At 45.2% G+C, this 17,674-nt stretch overlaps 1 protein-coding gene across 1 annotated transcript in view; it reads right to left on the bottom strand.

Annotated features, from left to right (window-relative positions):
• The window catches only part of GCLM (glutamate-cysteine ligase modifier subunit), a 45,916-nt gene extending 33,940 nt beyond the window's left edge, over positions 1-11,976 (bottom strand). Inside the window, exons 1-2 of the mRNA XM_040360001.1 lie at positions 11,666-11,976; positions 813-878 (exon numbers count right to left, since the gene is read on the bottom strand). Of these exons, the coding sequence (XP_040215935.1) occupies positions 813-878; positions 11,666-11,785 (186 nt within the window). The 5' untranslated portion in view covers positions 11,786-11,976. The remainder of the gene's footprint in view (positions 1-812; positions 879-11,665) is intronic.
• Between the last annotated feature and the right edge of the window lie 5,698 nt (positions 11,977-17,674).

Genomic DNA, 17,674 nt, shown 5'->3' with positions numbered 1-17,674 from the left:
TTCTCAGCAAGTGTCTGCTTCAGTTACCAGGTGCATTGGTCAGGTATGGCATATACCTAGTGACATTGGTCCAAGCTGGACAAACGTAACGCTGTACAAAATATCCTTACCCAAAATTCTTCTTCAACAACTTGCCGAGTTGTACTGTGGCAGGTTGGCACAGCTGCACAAACCGCCGTCATAGTATGTCTGCCGCTTTAAGAAGTTATTGGGAGGGGGGTGGTGGCGGCATTTGGCCACCCGCAATCCTGTCAGAACAGGGGAGGGGGAATCTGTGTGTGGAACAGACAGATCCCCATTCTGATAGGGGAGTAGAGAGATCTGCCATTCCTAGCGATCAAGAACAGCACTCTCTCTCCTCCAGTCAGTTAAGCTGGCAATACACCAGAGCAACTCCACCATCTACATAAGCCAGGTGGGTGGATGCTCCTGTCAGAATAAACTCATCAGCAATTGCAGCTGTTTGGCCGCAGTCACAGATTGAGAACATTCTCCCCCCCCCCCACCCCAACATGTCCCATTAACAGATAATAAAAACAAATCGACTTCAAATCCAAAAATGGACTTCCAAGCACTGAAATTGAGCCAGTCCCTGCTCAACTTCAAACAGTATATGGCCAGCTTTATACAGGCATTATGAGCATAGAAAGTATCTGCAGGGGTGGTGAGGAACCAGGAGAAAAAGGAGACCATAAATATAACTTTTGGCCAGTCTCCAGGGTTATGAGGCTATGAAACTGTTAAACATAACCCGCTATAAAACTTGGATCATTCATCCACAAGATTAAGAGCACAGATGTCAACAATATTACCTGTATATGTTCTGGACTGGCCTTCGAGCTCCATTCACTCAGTGTAATCCTGATGCAATCTCCCAACTGTAAAGAAAAAAAAGTACTGCTTTAGGATAAAATATTCTACAACATCCAATACACACAATTGTATTATTGTCATCCCAAAGAGAATAAGCAAACATACAGATGTTTAAGGGCGTGCAAAAGAATTTAGTTTTCAGTTTGATGTATGTAAATTATACACACACGTGATTCGACACCTCTAGGCAGTGGGGGGGCACACATGCGTGCCACTGATGGCTCGCTTCCGCTGCGATTCTACACAGCAGAAGCCGATCGGCGGGAGCATGGTACCAGATAGTTAGGCAGAGAGCCAGTCCTAGGATATGCCCATGTCAACAAAAAAAATGCTGAGGTGATCCAATAGCACCAAAAGAATGCTTAATTTGTTGGGAGGGGAGGGGGGAATCATACATTTTATTTGGATACAGCATGAGTCAAAGTAACAGTGCTGTATCACAAAAAATAAAAATCTTCTGGGGGTTAAGTGGTTAAACAAGGCTCCAACAATACTTGGTCGAAAGCCTACTGGCATTTTGTTTAAAGTAACAGTCTGTGCTCCCATAATGGAACTGAGGTGTGCTTTAAAAGCTGGTCTTTAAAAAGTTGTAAGCAAACTATTTGCCTGTAAATACAGTGGGGCAAAAAGGTATTTAGTCAGCCACCAATTGTGCAAATTCTCCCACTTAAAGTGGAGGTTCACCCGGAAATGACAATTTTTAAGATTAGATTCATGCTCATTTTGTCTAGGGGAATCGGCTAGTGTTTTTTTAAATCGAAGCCGTACTTACTGTTTTAGAGATACATCTTCCCCCGCCGCTTCCGGGTATGGGCTGCAGGACTGTGCGTTCCTTCTTGATTGACAGTCTTCCAACAGTCGCATCTATCGCGTCACGATTTTCCGAAAGTAGCCTAACGTCAGTGCGCAGGCGCCGTATAGCGCCGCACCGGCGTTCGGCTTCTTTCGGCTACTCGTGACGCGAAAGATGCGACCGTCGGAAGCCTGTCAATCAAGAAGGAACGCCCAGTCCCGAAGACCATACACGGAAGCGACGGAGAAGATCGCTCTCTAAAACGGTAAGTACAGCTTTGTTTTTAAAAAAACTACCCGATTCCCCTAGACAAAATGAGCATGAATCTAATCTTAAAATTTTTTTTTTAGGGTGAACTCCTGCTTTAATCCCCAGACCAAAATGCAGCCAAAGGCCCAGGCCAGGTTTTGCAATTCGGCACTGCGTCGCTTTGACAATTGCGCGGTCGTGCACCTCTGCGGTTTTTATATTTTGCGCTATAAACAAAAATAGAGCGACAGTTTTGAAAAAAATTCAATATTTTTTACCTTTTTCTATAATAAATATCCCCCAAATATATATTCTCCTCAGTTTAGGCCGATACGTATTCTTCTACCTATTTTTGGTAAAAAAAAAAAAAATTACAAAAAAATAAAAAAATAAATCGCAATGAGCGTTTATCGGTTGGTTTGCACAACATTTATAGCGTTTACAAAATAGGGGATCGTTTTATTGCATTTTTATTTATTTTTTTACCAAAAATAGGTAGAAGAAAACGTATCGGCCTAAACTGAGGAAAAATATATATATATATATAGGATATTTATTATAGGAAAAAAAAAAAGTAAAAAATATTGAATTTTTTTCAAAATTGTCGCTTTATTTTTGTTTATAGCGCAAAAAATAAAAACTGCAGAGGCGATCAAATACCACCAAAAGAAAGCTCTATTTGTTGGGAAAAAAGGACACCAATTTTGTTTGGGAGCCATGTCGCACGACCGTGCAATTGTCAGTTAAAGCGACGCAATGCCGAATCGCAAAAAGGGGCCTGGTCATTGACCAGCAATATGGTCCGGGGCTGAAGTGGTTAATCCTGCATACAACACCTCGTTTTATTTTTCAAGTGGTGTTGAAGCTGGGCAGTGTGGTCAGACAGACAATCACCTGCCACTAATGTTTGGCCATGCGGCTTGCAAGGAGCACTGACTAACACCACATGTATGGCCAGCTTTAATGTAACTGATTATTGGTCAGGCTGGAAAATTATATTATGTTGCATCCCCAAGATAAGGTTGCACCGAGTTGTCTGCTGTGCACATGTGCAAGCTTGCACAATATCATTTTTGTATTATGAGAAATTAGTCAACCTACTGTTAAAAAAAAAAAAAAAAAAAAAACAACACACAAACACACCCTTCTTTGCATGAATGGTTTGTAATGATCTATTTGCATGGCGCCAGCACTTTTGATCCTCTTATCTCAATGTTGATTAAAACCAACAGACTCAGCAGCAATGACTGGCAGTGTACACGTGATCCACGTTGGATGATTGAAGCAATAGCAAACATACTGCACCTTACCAATTCTTAGATGAGATGGTTGCATTAGTTTTTTTTAGGCTCTCTTATTTTCATATAGTGATTCAATAAAGCTGGCCATGGACTGATCACAATTTGGCCGATTCCTGCTGAATTTCGATCCATCTATGGACAGGACTGCTTGTACTGAAGTTGATCGACTGACTTCAGTACAACCAGCCTGTCAGGTTTTGTTTGTACGATCAGAGTCAGCGGCTTTAGCTACCAGCAGTGACCATGGTGTTCTGACAGCAAAGAAGCCTCCTGCTGTCAGAATACAATAATGCAGCGGGTGGGATTCCTACAACAATGACTGTTGAGAAATAAAGCGATTCTTTTCAACCTGTGGTTGAAAGAAGACAGCATAACCTATGGCCAACCTAGGTCTGTTTTTCAACAGAAAGACTCTAGCAGTAACAGGGGTGAGAGACCATTTAACACTGGCAGGGGTGCTTAAAATGATCAGCATTTATGTAAAACCTTTATTTAAAAAAAAAAAAAAAAAAAAAATACTGTTGCTGCAATTGATTATAAGGCATTAGCTGGAGTTCAGCTTCAAATTCGTTAGTGTATCCAATTTGCCACCACACATCTAATGATTGGTAAGCTGCAATATATTACGTTTTGTTTAATGTTACTTTGAGTAGTGTTTTATTCAAGGCAGTTACTCTATTACCCAGCATAATGAGATTAAGTAATGCCGACACGTGCACAATGGTCTCCCATGAAGATGCACGTCCCTGCAAGAAAGGCTGTCCCATGATTGAATTGCTGATAAACACCCATCAACTATGTTAACCTCTTCCATACCGGGCAGTTATACACACTTCCATACCAGGCCTATTCTGGCACTTCTCTCCTACATGTACAAATCATAATTTTTTTGCTAGAAAATTACGCAGAACCCCCAAACATTATATATGTTTTTTTAGCAGACACCCTAGGGAATAAAACGACGGTCATTGAAACCTTTTATCTTGCACGGTATTTGCGCAATAATTTTTCAAACGCCTTTTTTTGGGAAAAAAATTGTTTCATGAATTAAAAAAATTTAAAAACAGTAAAGTTAGCCCAATTTTTTTGTAAAATATGAAATATGATGTTACACCGAGTAAATAGATACCTAACATGTCACGCTTTAAAATTGCGCACACTCATGGAATGGCGCCAAACTTCGGTACTTAAAAATCTCCATAGGCAACGATTTGAATTTTTTTACAGGTTACCAGTTTAGATTTACAGAGGAGATCTAGTGCTAGAATTGTTGCTGGCACTCTAACGCACGCGGCGATACCTCACATATGTGGTTTAAACGGCGTTTACATATGTCGGCGGGACTTGCGTGTGCGTTCGCTTCTGCGCGCAAGCTACCGGGGACAGGGGCGTTAAAAAAATTAATTTTTATTTCTTTTTTTTTTTTTATATATTTATTTCTTTTTTTACACTTTTTTTTTTAATTTTTTTTTTTTTTTTATCACTTTTATTCCTATTACAAGGAATGTAAACATCCCTTGTAATAGGAATGTGTGTGACAGGTACTCTTTATGGAGAGATGCGGGGTCAATAAGACCCCACATCTCTCCTCCAGGCTGGAAAGCATGAAATCGGTGAAAAAAAATTCACCGATCTCATGCTTGTGGTTGCTTAGCAGCCGCAATCGCGGCTTTGTTTACTTACGGGGACCCGGGCGTGACGTCATCACATCGCGCCCGGGTCCTCCGACGGTCATAGAGATGACTGGTGACCATCTGGTCACCAGTCATCTCTATGCTTCCTGCGAGCGCCGGACGATTCGTTCTCCGGGCCCCCGATGGCACGGGAGAGCCCGGAGAAGCACCGGATGGCAGCAGGAGGGGGGGGATGTCCCCTCCCGCCGCCTGTAAGAACGATCTAGCGGCGGAACCGCCGCTATGATCGTTCTTACGTTGTGCAGAATCGCCGGCAGTTTAGAAGGATATCTGAATGATGCCTCTAGCTGCAGGCATCATTCAGATATCCACCCGGAAAGCCCAGGACGTCACATGACGTCCACTCTGAACGGCAGAAGTTCTTTGTGGACGTCATTTTACTATGGGCCGGTAGGGAAGTGGTTAAAAGTAACCTGTACTGAGAGAAATACACCGATCAGCCATAATATTACGATCACCCACCCAAGATTGAGCAGGTCTGTCTTTTGCTGCCAAAACAGTCCTGACCCATCAAGGCATGGACTCAGTAACTTCCACAACTTCCTCCTATATTGCATCCTGGTGCCCTTTCACACACACATACTCGGCCATCCACATGATGTAAAAGAAAATGCGATTTAAACCAGGCCACCTTCCTCCATTGAGCGTGGTCCAGTTCTGATGACCATGAGCTCATTGTAGGTGCTTTTGGCTGTGGACATGGGTCAGCATGGACACCCTGACCAGTCTGTAGCAACACAGCCCCATAAACAATTTGCGATGCACTGTGTTCCGACAACATTCTGTTGGAACCAGCAATTTGACCGATTTAACATTAAAAAAAAAAAAAAAAAAACACAAGAAGATATAAAAATTATTTTCATGAATAAATGCCAAATGTCACATTCCTTCTGCATACCGAACACATATTCAACCAAAATTAAAACTGCATAGGTATGGAGAAGAGCTAGAAGAAATTCCCTGTATATTGAATGACATATCAACCCAAAAGTGTCCTATCCCTGATGCTAAAGTATCACACACTAGATCTTTGTATGCACATGTCTGACTTCTATACATCATCATGCAACTTGCAACTCATTGAAATGTCATGTCATCATGAATTTGTGTTTCAGCCATTTAACGGTTACTACTTCAATTTGTTTTGAGATCTAAAAGGTTTTCTTATTGGATGTTCAGATCAGAGTTCTTGTTTAATGGTCCAACTATGAAGAGGAAAAAAAAAAAAAACCACCACACACACACACACACACACACACACACACACACAGTAAAGGTTTAAAAGGAAGCCCAGACATAGAAAAGAGCTAAATGTAAGACAAGCAAAAACAGCAAGTCATCCTGACAGAGGAAATGACTAATGAAAAGCAAAAGTAACAGCATTCTGAAGTAATGGATGTGTATGTAGAGGAGAGCATTCCTCAATCACTCTCCAACAAAACCTTAAAGCGGTAGTTCACCCCCCCCCCCCCCCCCCCCGACACATTTTACCATCGAGACAGGCATTGTAGCGCGAGCTACAGTATGCCTGTCCCGATTTTTTTAACCCCGGACTCACCTTGTAATCGGACATCGTAGATTTCGGCTCCCGCGGGGAATGGGCGTGCCTATGGAGAGGGAGGATGATTGACGGCCGGCCCTGGCACGTCACTCTCCCCGAAGACAGCCGGAGTAGGTCTCGGCTCTTCACGGCGCCTGCGCACAGGCTATGCGCACGCGTCGTGAAGACCAAGCCTATTTCGGCTATTTCCGGAGAAGCGTGACGCGCCAGAGCCGGCCATCAATCATCCTCCGTCTCCATAGGCACGCCCATTCCCCGGTATCTTCGATCTACGACTACAAGGTGAGTACGGGGGTAAAAAATTTGAGACAGGCATACTGTAGCTCGCGCTACAATGCCTGATTTTAAGGTAAAAGAAAAAAAAAAATTTTTTTTTTCGTCGATAGGGTGAACCCCCGCTTTAAGTGGTTGTAAACACTTTACAACCACTTTTACCTACAGGTAAGCCCAAATTAAAAACTTACATGTAGGTGTTCGAAATATCTCCTAAAGCTAAACATGGTTTAAGAGACATTTACAAAAACGTCTACGGCACAGGCGTACTTTAGAAACAGAGATCGTGCCGTGACTGGTGGCACCCGCGCGCATGCACGAGAGTGACCTCATTGCGGCTCTGGCCAATCACAGCGCCGGAGCCACGATACCCGGAAGAGGGCGAAAGATGGACGCTTTGTGGAACATCGGTGACATCGCAGGCTTTGGTTTCAGGTAAGTGACACATAATGGGCTACTATGCGATCCATGTAGCCCATTAGGGTTTACTTCCTCTTTAAGGCCCTTTTACACATATATATCCATTATGACGAACTCCGGTTGCTCAGCAGGGATCGATCCGTTGATCCCCACTGAGCCGGTGGATGACAGGTCCTTCTCTGCTCACTGTGTAGGGAAGGGCCTCTCTCCTCTATGGAGGATCGGATGAAAACGGACTGTCTGTCCGCTTTCATCAGATCTGCCAGACGGATTGAAAATAGGGTTTCCATCCGTCTGCCTGGGCTCCCTTTCACACATGTGGACCATTCAGGTCTGTCAGTTTTTCACTGTATAGGAAAATGTGAAGTCTTGAAAGGAGTAACTTTATACAAAGCACATCACACCGCCTGGCAAGACTGACATGCCCATGCAACTAGTGTGAACAGGCCCTGAAATAGTTTTCCTCTCCTCCAGTTTCTACTGGCCCCGGTTTACATTTTTTAGGGTGGCCCCATTTTTTAATGGAGCCACCCTTAAAGGATTAGTGCCCTGCAGGTCTCCAGCAGATCTGACAGTGGACCCACTTGCCCGTACTGGCAAGCAGATACAATCTGACAGCTAAGAAAGCATTAACCAACTACCATGGCGCTCGACAGCGCTGTGGTTGCTCATTGAAAAGTACAAGCCCACAGCTGCAAAGGCTGCCAGACCTTGTAGTTTATCATTCGCAGGCCACTGAATGAGTGAAGTGGCCAGGTGGGTGGAGCCCCGCTTGGTAATTTTTGTTTTAATTTGTGACAGCTTGGGGCGGGGGGGATTTGGAGATGCCCGCTAGTTGTCAGATTGGGGAATGTGCCAGTCCATTCATAACATGCTACACCCTGAAAATGGGTGTACCATGTTATCAAAGGTGAACTTATCCTTTAAGTCAGGGGTGCCCAACCGCTGATCCGTGGTGCCCTCTGATGCAGACCCGCCATCTCAGAGCAAGACATGGCGGGCAACAAGCTCAGATTGCAGGTTCCCGACATGCCATCTCCGAGCATCAGTGCGAAGAACGGAGCCGCCGCTATAGGAAGCAGAGCCAATGCTTCCTGTATAGCAGTGGTCCCCAACCTTTTTGGCACCATTGCTACGTCGCCTGCCACCAGGTGCGGGATGCCAGGTCGCCTGCCACCAGGTGCGGGATGCCAGGTCGCCTGCCACCAGGTGTGGATTGCTACTTGCCATGTCACCTGCCACCAAGTACGGATTGCTACTTGCCATGTCACCTGCCACCAGGTGTGGATTTCCACATCACCTGATGTGGTTTGCCACCTGCCATTAGATTTTTTTTTTGTCACCTGCCATGGTGGCAGCACAGGCCAGTGAGGGAGAACAGCATTAATGTGGGGCGGGCGGTGGGAGATGAGTATAGCAGCCCTGCTGTGTGGGCAGAAGTGCCGTGTTCCAGGCGGGCAGCGAGAGATCTCATCTCTCTGCTCCCATGCCTCGCGGCAGTGTAACAGCTCCGCTGATTGGACGGAAGTGTCGTGATCCGGCGGGCGGTGAGAGATGTCATCTCTCTGCTTGCCCGCTGCCGCACCTCACACAGTGCAGCCTTCGTGGCCCGGCTGCAAATAGGCCACGGCCCGGCAGTGGGCCGCGGACCGGGGGTTGGGGAACCCTGCTGTATAGTGCCGGCTCCTTCACAGGCGAAGCGATACCAAAATGTACTCCGCCTGTGACAGGAAGCATAGGCTCTCTACTGCAGCCACATGCTTCTGTCACACCAGAATGCATGGGAAGTGAACCTGTGATCTAGGAAAGCAGCCAGCAGTGCCAGCACCTGTCAGCAGTACCAACCCCGGAGGACAGCGGCAACCAGCTGCAGGAATCCTGAGGAGGAAGTGATTTGAGGTGCAGGTAAACCGCTGTGCATCAGTGTGAAAGCAGTCTTAGGCCTCTTTCATACAATCGGTCAGATCAGGTCTGCCTGTCTGTTTTTCAGGTGGACCCAATCGGACCCACCATTCACCTCTATAGAGTGGCAGATGTAAACCGACTTGTTTCTGTTTACACCCACCTATCTACAAGCCGATCTGCTAACCCTGGGAATCAATCACTCCCTCCCTGAGATCCCTCCATTGGCTGGCTGTAAAGGAACGAGTCACTTTTAAGGCCCTATGCCTGACGCACAAATGTGTACACGGAATCGCTCCCCAATATTTAGGTGAGAAAATAAAATACCAAAACCCCAATCGCGTTCTTCGACCAACTAACCAAAAACTACTACAAATCCCCAAGGCCCGCTACAAGACCAAAGGAGAACGAAGATTTGCAGTCCAAGGACCTCGACTGTGGAACGCATTACCAACTAACATCTGAACGGAAGTGAATCACCAGGCCTTCAAGAAAAAACTCAAGACCCACCTATTCTGAAGGCTAAATAGAAGGAAAATGGATGCCAAGGGCCTTGAGGCGATTCAGTTAGCATTTGTAGCGCTATACAAGTTATTCACTCACTCGTTAAAAAAAACAAAAACAGAAGGAGGATCTGTGCCCTTCTGTCTGGGCAGATCGGAAGGCCCTTAGGGTAGAGCGGGCTGCGTCTGCTCTACATATGCAGAGTGGACACATCAATGCCATCTGCCCGCTCCTCAAAAGGTTGGGCACCCCTGCTTTAAAGCGGGAGATCACCGAAAAACTTTTTTTAGCCCTGGTTCACACTGGGTACGATTTGGAACGATTTGAGATGCGATTTGACATGTCAAATCGCATCTCAAATCGGCGGCAATGGCACTGTCCTAATCAGTGCGACGCCGCATCTGCGATTTCAAAAAGTAGTTCCTGTACTACTTTTTGCGATTTCGGGCCGCGATTTACATTAAATTGCGTCCGAAATCGCGGCAAAATCGCAGCCGCGAAATCGCGGTAAAATCACGCATTTTGAATTCGCAGCAGTGTGAACCTAGGCTGAACCTTAGATTCATGCTCATTTTGTGAAGGGGAATCGGGTGCTTTTTTTAAATCGAAGCAGTACTTACCGTTTTAGAGAGCGATCTTCTCCGCCGCTTCCGGGTATGGGCTGCGGGACTGGGCATTCCTATTTGATTGACAGGCTTCCGACGGTCGCATACATCGCGTAGCCGAAAGTCGGTGCGGCTCTATACGGTGCCTGCGCACAGACATTCGGCTACTTTCGGAAAATCGTGACGCGATGTATGCGACCGTCGGAAGCCTGTCAATCAAATAGGAACGCCCAGTCCCGCAGCCCATACCCGGAAGCGGCGGAGAAGATCGCTCTCTAAAACGATAAGTACTGCTTCGATTTAAAAAAAAACACCCGATTCCCCTTGACAAAATGAGCATTAATCTAATTTTAAAAAATTAACTTTTCGGGTGAACCTCCACTTTAAGTGAATGCTCCTGGAGAGGACTACAAGGCACAGGCAGAATCTGAACACTGGCAATGAATCTCAGTGGGGCGCCCTGGCACTATCAATGAGCCCTGATGAAGGGTACTGACATCAATGTGACCGCTCCATGAAAAATTATTACTGTACATAGCAAGATAACTTTTTGGTAGTATTACTTCATGACTGGCCTATATTAAATCAACAGATTTCAAATACTATATTAAAGTCAGCCACAAATAAGATCTTTATATGTCCTAAAGAAAGGAACGTTCCTTTAATTCTCACAGACATCTATAGATCGGATGAAAACTTATGGTTACAATTCTCTGCACTTGCCTCCAGAGGATAACAGAGCAGTCACCTACCCCATACACCAGGGATCTGCAATTAGCGGACCTCCAGCTGTTGCAAAACTACAAGTCCCATCATGCCTCTGCGTGTCATGCTTGTGGCTGTCAGAGTCTTGCTACGCCTCATGGGAATTGTAGTTCTGGAACAGCTGGAGGTCCACTAATTGCATATCCCTGCCATACACTGTGCAATGGGTGGGTGTGTCTACTGACAGGCCAATGAGTGTTCTCCACAGACAACTGGCACCGCCCCCTGTGTTGTGTAAACCAGCTTAGCCCTTTAATGCACAGAAAACACAACAATCAGCAGCAGGTGTGACCTCATGTCCTGCCTGTCATCCTATTGGATAGTGAGTGACAGTTATTGTATACTAAAGTCCAAGAGACATACATGAGAGTGTAAAACAAAAATATATCTCTCAATTATAATAAAAAATAACATACATTAATATAAAAAAAATATTATATTCAAAATCTACAGTCTGAATAATATATATTAAAAAAAAAAAAAAGTCAAAACAAAAAAATTCTGAATGAGTGAAATTTTTGGGCACAGATAGGAGGAGACAATATATATATATTCCCATAGAAAACAATGTAATGATTGGGTGAGGCCCCATCACATGGTGCGATTATTGATGACCGGTCTGTGTAATGTACAAGCCTTGGGACAATGATCCGATCACATCGGTCTATGTATGGCAGCGGGAGGAAGAAGTGACACAACAGAGATACATAGGAAGGTCTCCTCACCTCCTCGCCGGGGGTGACCGGACACTTCTTCTTCAGGCGGCCCCAGTTCATGAGGTTCCCGGTGTGTAGTATGAGGGTGCGGGCTGTGCCGAGCAGGCTCCGGGCGGTGTCGGTACCCATGTCTCCTCTATGAATGTGGGGGAAGGTGAGCTCCTTGTCGTTCCGCTGCCTTCCTCGGTGTGCTGAGCGACTCTCCGCCTCCCGCTGTTATAGCCCGAGCACGGTGACTCCACAGGAAAAGTGCTGCGTAATAGTGACTCACCACCAGCCTGCCAGCCCCGAGCACCGTGACATGTGCGCCCGCCGCACTACACTTCTATTATTATCATCAGAGCGGAGCAGCGCCCCCTGCTGTCCGGGAGTGTTACCTACATCATCACTGCCATACACGTGTACTTCGCACTGACCTGATGTGCCCCAGAAGGCTGAAGGCAGGGAAGGGGGACTGAAAGTGGGATTAGGTACCTACCTACACCCCAAAAACATTTCAAATATGTGTGGGAGGAGGAAGAGCAGAACTTTTAGGGGAAGTCCTGTTTTAATCTTTACTCATGTGAATGAGTTAAACATTTATTCAGTGCCGATCCTGACTTCCCTGGGGCCCTAAGCAAAATGACATGTCACATTAACCACTTAAGGACCGGACCAATATGCTGCTAAATTACCCAAGGGGTTTTTACAATTCGTCACTGCGTCACTTTAACAGACAATTGCGCGGTCGTGCGACGTGGCTCCCAAACAAAATTCGCGTCCTTTTCTTCCCACAAATAGATCTTTCCTTTGGTGGTATTTGATCACCTCTGCGATTTTTTTTTTTTTGCGCTATATACAAAAATAGAGCGACATTTTTGAAAAAAAATCAATATTTTTTACTTTTTAACCACTTGCCCACCAGGTTAATTCTGGCACTTCTCTCCTTCATGTGAAAATCACAATTTTTTTGCTAGAAAATTAATCAGAACCCCCAAACATTATATATTTTTTTTTTTAGCAGACATCCTAGGGAATAAAATGGCAGTCATTGCAATACTTTTTGTCACACCGTATTTGCGCAGCGGTCTTACAAGCGCACTTTTTTTGGATAAAAATCACTTTTTTGAATTAAAAAATAAGACAACAATACATTTTGCCCAATTTTTTTATATATTGTGAAAGATAATGTTACGCCGAGTAAAATGATACCCAACATGTCACGCTTAAAAATTGCGCCCGCTCGTGGCATGGCGTCAAACTTTTACCCTTAAAAATCTCGATAGGCGACGTTTAAAAAATTCTACAGGTTGCATTTTTTGAGTTGCAGAGTAGGTCTAGGGCTAGAATTATTGCTCTCACTCTAACGATCGCGGCGATACCTCACTTGTGTGGTTTGAATACCGTTTTCATATGCGGGCGCTACTCGCGTATGCGTTTGCTTCTGCGCGTGAGCTCGTCGGGACGGGGCGCTTTAAAAAAAATTTTTTTGGTTTTCTTATTTATTTTTATTTAGTTTTATAATTTTTTACACTGAAAAAAAAAAAAAAAAAAAAAATTGATCACTTTTATTCCTATTACAAGGAATGTAAACATCCCTTGTAATAGAAAAAATCATGACAGGTCCTCTTAAATATGAGATCTGGGGTCAAAAAGACCTCAGATCTCATAATTAGACTTAAATGCAAAAAAAATAAATAAAATGTCATTTTTTCAAATGACAAAAAAAAAAATGTTTCTTTAAGAGGCGGGGCGGGACTGACGTTTTGACGTCACTTCCGCCCAGCAGAGCTATGAGGACGGGTGAAGGAGATTTCTCCTTCAGTCCCGTCCCCGCTCAGCTGCCGGACACATCCGATCCCCTCCGCCGCTACCGACGGCTCCGGTAAGCGGCGGAGAGCGGCGGGAGGGGGGGGGCCCCTCTCCCGCCACCGATAACGGCGATCTCGCGGCGAATCCGCCGCGGAGACCGCCGTTATCGTGTACACCACCGCCCCCTGAAAAGATGAATATCTCGGTTGTGGCACCAGCTGCTGCCGTTATCGAGATATTCAACTTTAAAAACAGGACGTCTTTTTGACATGGGGCGGTGGTCAAGAGGTTAAACTAAATTTTAGTCAAACATTTAGGCCAAAATTTATTCAGCCACATGTCTTTAGTAAAAAAAAAATTAGCTACCTAGCGGCAACAGTGACACTAATACAGCGATCAGAAAAATTATCGCTTAGTGACACTGGCAATAGGGAGTGAAAGGGTTAACTAGGGCTGTGATCAAGGGGTTAAAACTTTATTAGGGGGGGTACGGGGGCTACCCTGAACCTAACACTAACTGCCTGTCACACTGACACTAAATGCAGTACATATATGATCACTGCATTCAGTGACACTGTGACAGGGGGGTGGGGTGATCGGGGGGGTTAATGTGCCTATGTGTAGTGTGTGTCAGTGCAGTGTTGTGCAGACTTACTGTGTGATGTATTCTGTCCTCAGCGGCGGTCCGGAAGTGGTTAAAGATGAAATTCGAGAAGTGGGGGGGGGGGGGTGTAAATGACATCTTACATTAAAGTGAGAAGCGGGGGGTGCTGCCTTCTTATTCTTACCTCTTCTCCCATGCAGCCAGCGAGTTGAGAAGGGGGGTGGGGGCCAAAAATGACTTCTCGCTCACCAGGCGGGGCCTCTAGTAATTTGGGGGGCCTTCTGCAGCTTTGCGGGGCCCTAAGCGGCTTGCATAGTGAGCCTATGGGGCGGATCGGCCCTGCATTTATTTGAAAATTTAACTTAAAGCGTAGCTCTGACGAAAAAAATAAAAAATAATTAAAAAAGTGTAGCTGTTGACTTTAAGACCCCTTTCACACTGAGGCGCTATAACGCTAAAAATAGCGCCTGCAAAGCTCCCTAAAAAAGCGTCTCCATTAACTCCAGTGTGAAAGCCAGAGGTGCTGTCACACTGGAGCGGTGTGCTGGCAGGATGGTAAAAAAGTCTTGCTAGCCGCATCTTTGAGGCGCTGTAGGAGCGGCGCTTTGCAGGCAGTTTTAGCCCTTTTTTTTGGCCCTGCTAGCAGCTGAATAGCACAGCGAAAACGACGGTAAAGCGTCACTAAAAATAGCGGTGCTTTTCCGCCGATGCCCCCACCGCCCCAGTGTGAAAGGGCTCTTAATAAAACGGACACTCACCTGTCCTACAGTCCAGCCATGTGGGTGTACGAAGCCCCGCTCCTCTCCACGGCTCCGGCATCACTACTTAGGGCACCCAGCTGTGGCTTCACAGCCGGGCACGCACTGCGCATGCGCGAGGCACACTATGCGCTGTGATTGGCCAGGCAATCTTTTCAGACCTGTAAAGTGTCCCTGAAGATTTCAGGAAGGGGAGAGAGGTGAAATTCCTTCCGATGTCGCAGAGCCCCGGGAGGAAGTGGGAGTTGGAGGTCTCTAAAAAGAAGGTATCTGTCCCCCAACCCCCACCAAAAAAAATGTGGCATGTCAGGGGGTCACCGTCACAGCGGAAGTTTCATTTTTGGGTGGCACTCCGCTTTAAGTATTGAAAATAAATGTATTGCTCACTTACAATTGTATCCAAGAAATATACCCTAACACACAGCATACCCTTAATTTAAATTCTGTTCCTTTCACTACAAAACTGGACATTTCTAAAGCTATACATACATTTTTTTATCATAAAATATATATGTGTGCATTGCATATGTTCTTGTGAAAGCTAATATTGTGTCCCAACTTGCAAGTCGCATTTTCACTTTAATATAACATGACCTTTATCCTATGGTACATATACTGGAATAAAACAGCTGCTAGCATGACTTATGATATCTACCCAGGAAATGGATTATGTTTCTGCTTAAAATGAAAATGTTGTAGCAGTTCTATGTCACAGAAAATTGGGTTTATGAATGACTACTGCTGACTCTGCTGCATATACAGAATGAAAATCTATTTTAAAATGTAAAAAAACTATTGCACGGTTATATGAGAAACACCTTACCCTCATAACATCATTTGCTTGACGGATAATGCATATGCTTGGGAATTGTATCCTCTCTTCCTATACAGGCTTTGATAGGGTCAGACGCCATCACAAAGAAATACAACTGTCTTAGAATATCCCTGATTTAGTTTGCCATTGCTAAACCACGGAACTGGACTTTCTAAGCTACATGGGTTTTATTTCTCCACCCTTGATCCAGGAATGGCTGCTTCCATCAGATTTGTCTAAGGAAAACTTCTCTATTAGGGTGATTATATATATATTATAAATTATTGAGCCACTTATCAATCTATGTTGTTGCTTTACCTACTGTATTTTTTATAAACTGTTTGCAATCAATTATTGTCTCTGTAGACATGGATCTTCCTGTAGCCGAACATCGCAACAATCCCACTAGCAGTAGATGTATGTCAACCCCAGCCTGGGCTCCAACCCGGCCACGCTCCCAATGCATTTTGCTCTACCCCTCACCCCATGATTAAAGGGGTTGTAAAGACAAAAATATTTTCCTCTTAAATTAAAGTCTGACAGTAGTTGATAAAGTAAAAAGTAATGTTTTGCATTATAACTAGTTAGATACCTGTTGAAATCGAGCCGTTTTATTCACCTCCAGCACTCCTGAATCGTTATTCTCACTGACTTCCTGGTTTGCGGTGCACATTCATTCTTGCTACATCACAGCCTAATGGGAACTACAGTTCCCATTAGGCTTAGCCTCCATGCCTGTGAGGGATAAGAGAGCAATGCCTGTGAGGGATAAGAGAGCATCTTCAGGCAGGGCTGTAGTCATAGGAAGGGGGTGAGCACATTCTGCTTTCCACCATGCAATACGGCTCAGGTGCTGGTGGAAAGCAAGAAGAGGAGAGACAGTAAATGGCATTTTCAAACCTGGATTACTGCATTTTGGAGGTCAAAAGGAAAAACGAGGCAAGTGATATTTAAATGCTCTAGCTTACAGCAACCAATTGCAGCAACCAATTGATCTAATAAAAAACGAACCTTTAGTGTTCCTTTAAGCTCTGAGGGGCGGAGTGAAACACGTTGGGGGCGTAGCCTGGTTGAACCCCAGGCTGAGGTTGCCATAAATGTACTACTAGTGGGATTGTTTTGATGTGCAGCTACAGGGATATCCATTTCTATACACAGTGATGTTTGGAGCCGGAGGAGCTCCCTCCCAAGCCAGCACAGCCAGGGGCGGACTGACCATTCGGGCACTGCCCAAGGGCCCCATGCCACTAGGGGGGCCCCATCAGGGTTGCCAGCCTCAGTGAAACCAGGGACAGTATGTAAAAATCTGTGTTTTTTTTTTTTTACATCTGTTCCTGAAATGTCCCTTACCGACATCCTTTTGGTCTAAAAATCCCAAGATTATAGCTGCCCCGCCTCTCCAGTACCTTCTCAGTGTGTGTATATTGTGTATACTGTGAGTGTATATACTGTGTGTATATACTGTGTGTGTATATACTGTCACTGTGTGTGTGTATATTGTGTGTGTGTGTGTGTATATTGTGTGTGTGTGTATAGTGGTTGTCTGAGTGTGTATACAGTGTATGTATACTGCATGTGTGTTTGTGTGTGTGTGTATACAGTACTGTGTGACCTCACAGTCTCCTATTGCCCGGGGGCCCCATAATCTCCTGTTGCCCGGGGGCCACAAAATCTCCTATTGCCCGAGGGCCCCACAATCTCCTATTGCCCGGGGGCCCCATAATCTCCTATTGCCCGAGGGCCCCATGAGTTGTCAGTCCGCCCCTGGTGTGTGTGTGTGTGTGTATGTGTATATAGTGGTTGTCTGTGTGTGTATACAGTGTATGTATACTGTATGTGTGTATACAGTACTGTGTGGCCCCATAATCTCCTATTGCCCGGGGGCCCCATAATCTCCTATTGCCCGAGGGCCCCATGAGTTGTCAGTCCGCCCCTGGTGTGTGTGTGTGTATATAGTGGTTGTCTGTGTGTGTATACAGTGTATGTATACTGTATGTGTGTATACAGTACTGTGTGGCCCCATAATCTCCTATTGCCCGGGGGCCCCATAA

This window comes from Rana temporaria, chromosome 7 (assembly GCF_905171775.1).
Source record: "Rana temporaria chromosome 7, aRanTem1.1, whole genome shotgun sequence".
Lineage (NCBI taxonomy): Eukaryota > Metazoa > Chordata > Amphibia > Anura > Ranidae > Rana > Rana temporaria.
Note: the sequence above shows the minus strand (reverse complement) of the source record. Positions and strands in the feature narration are given on the sequence as shown.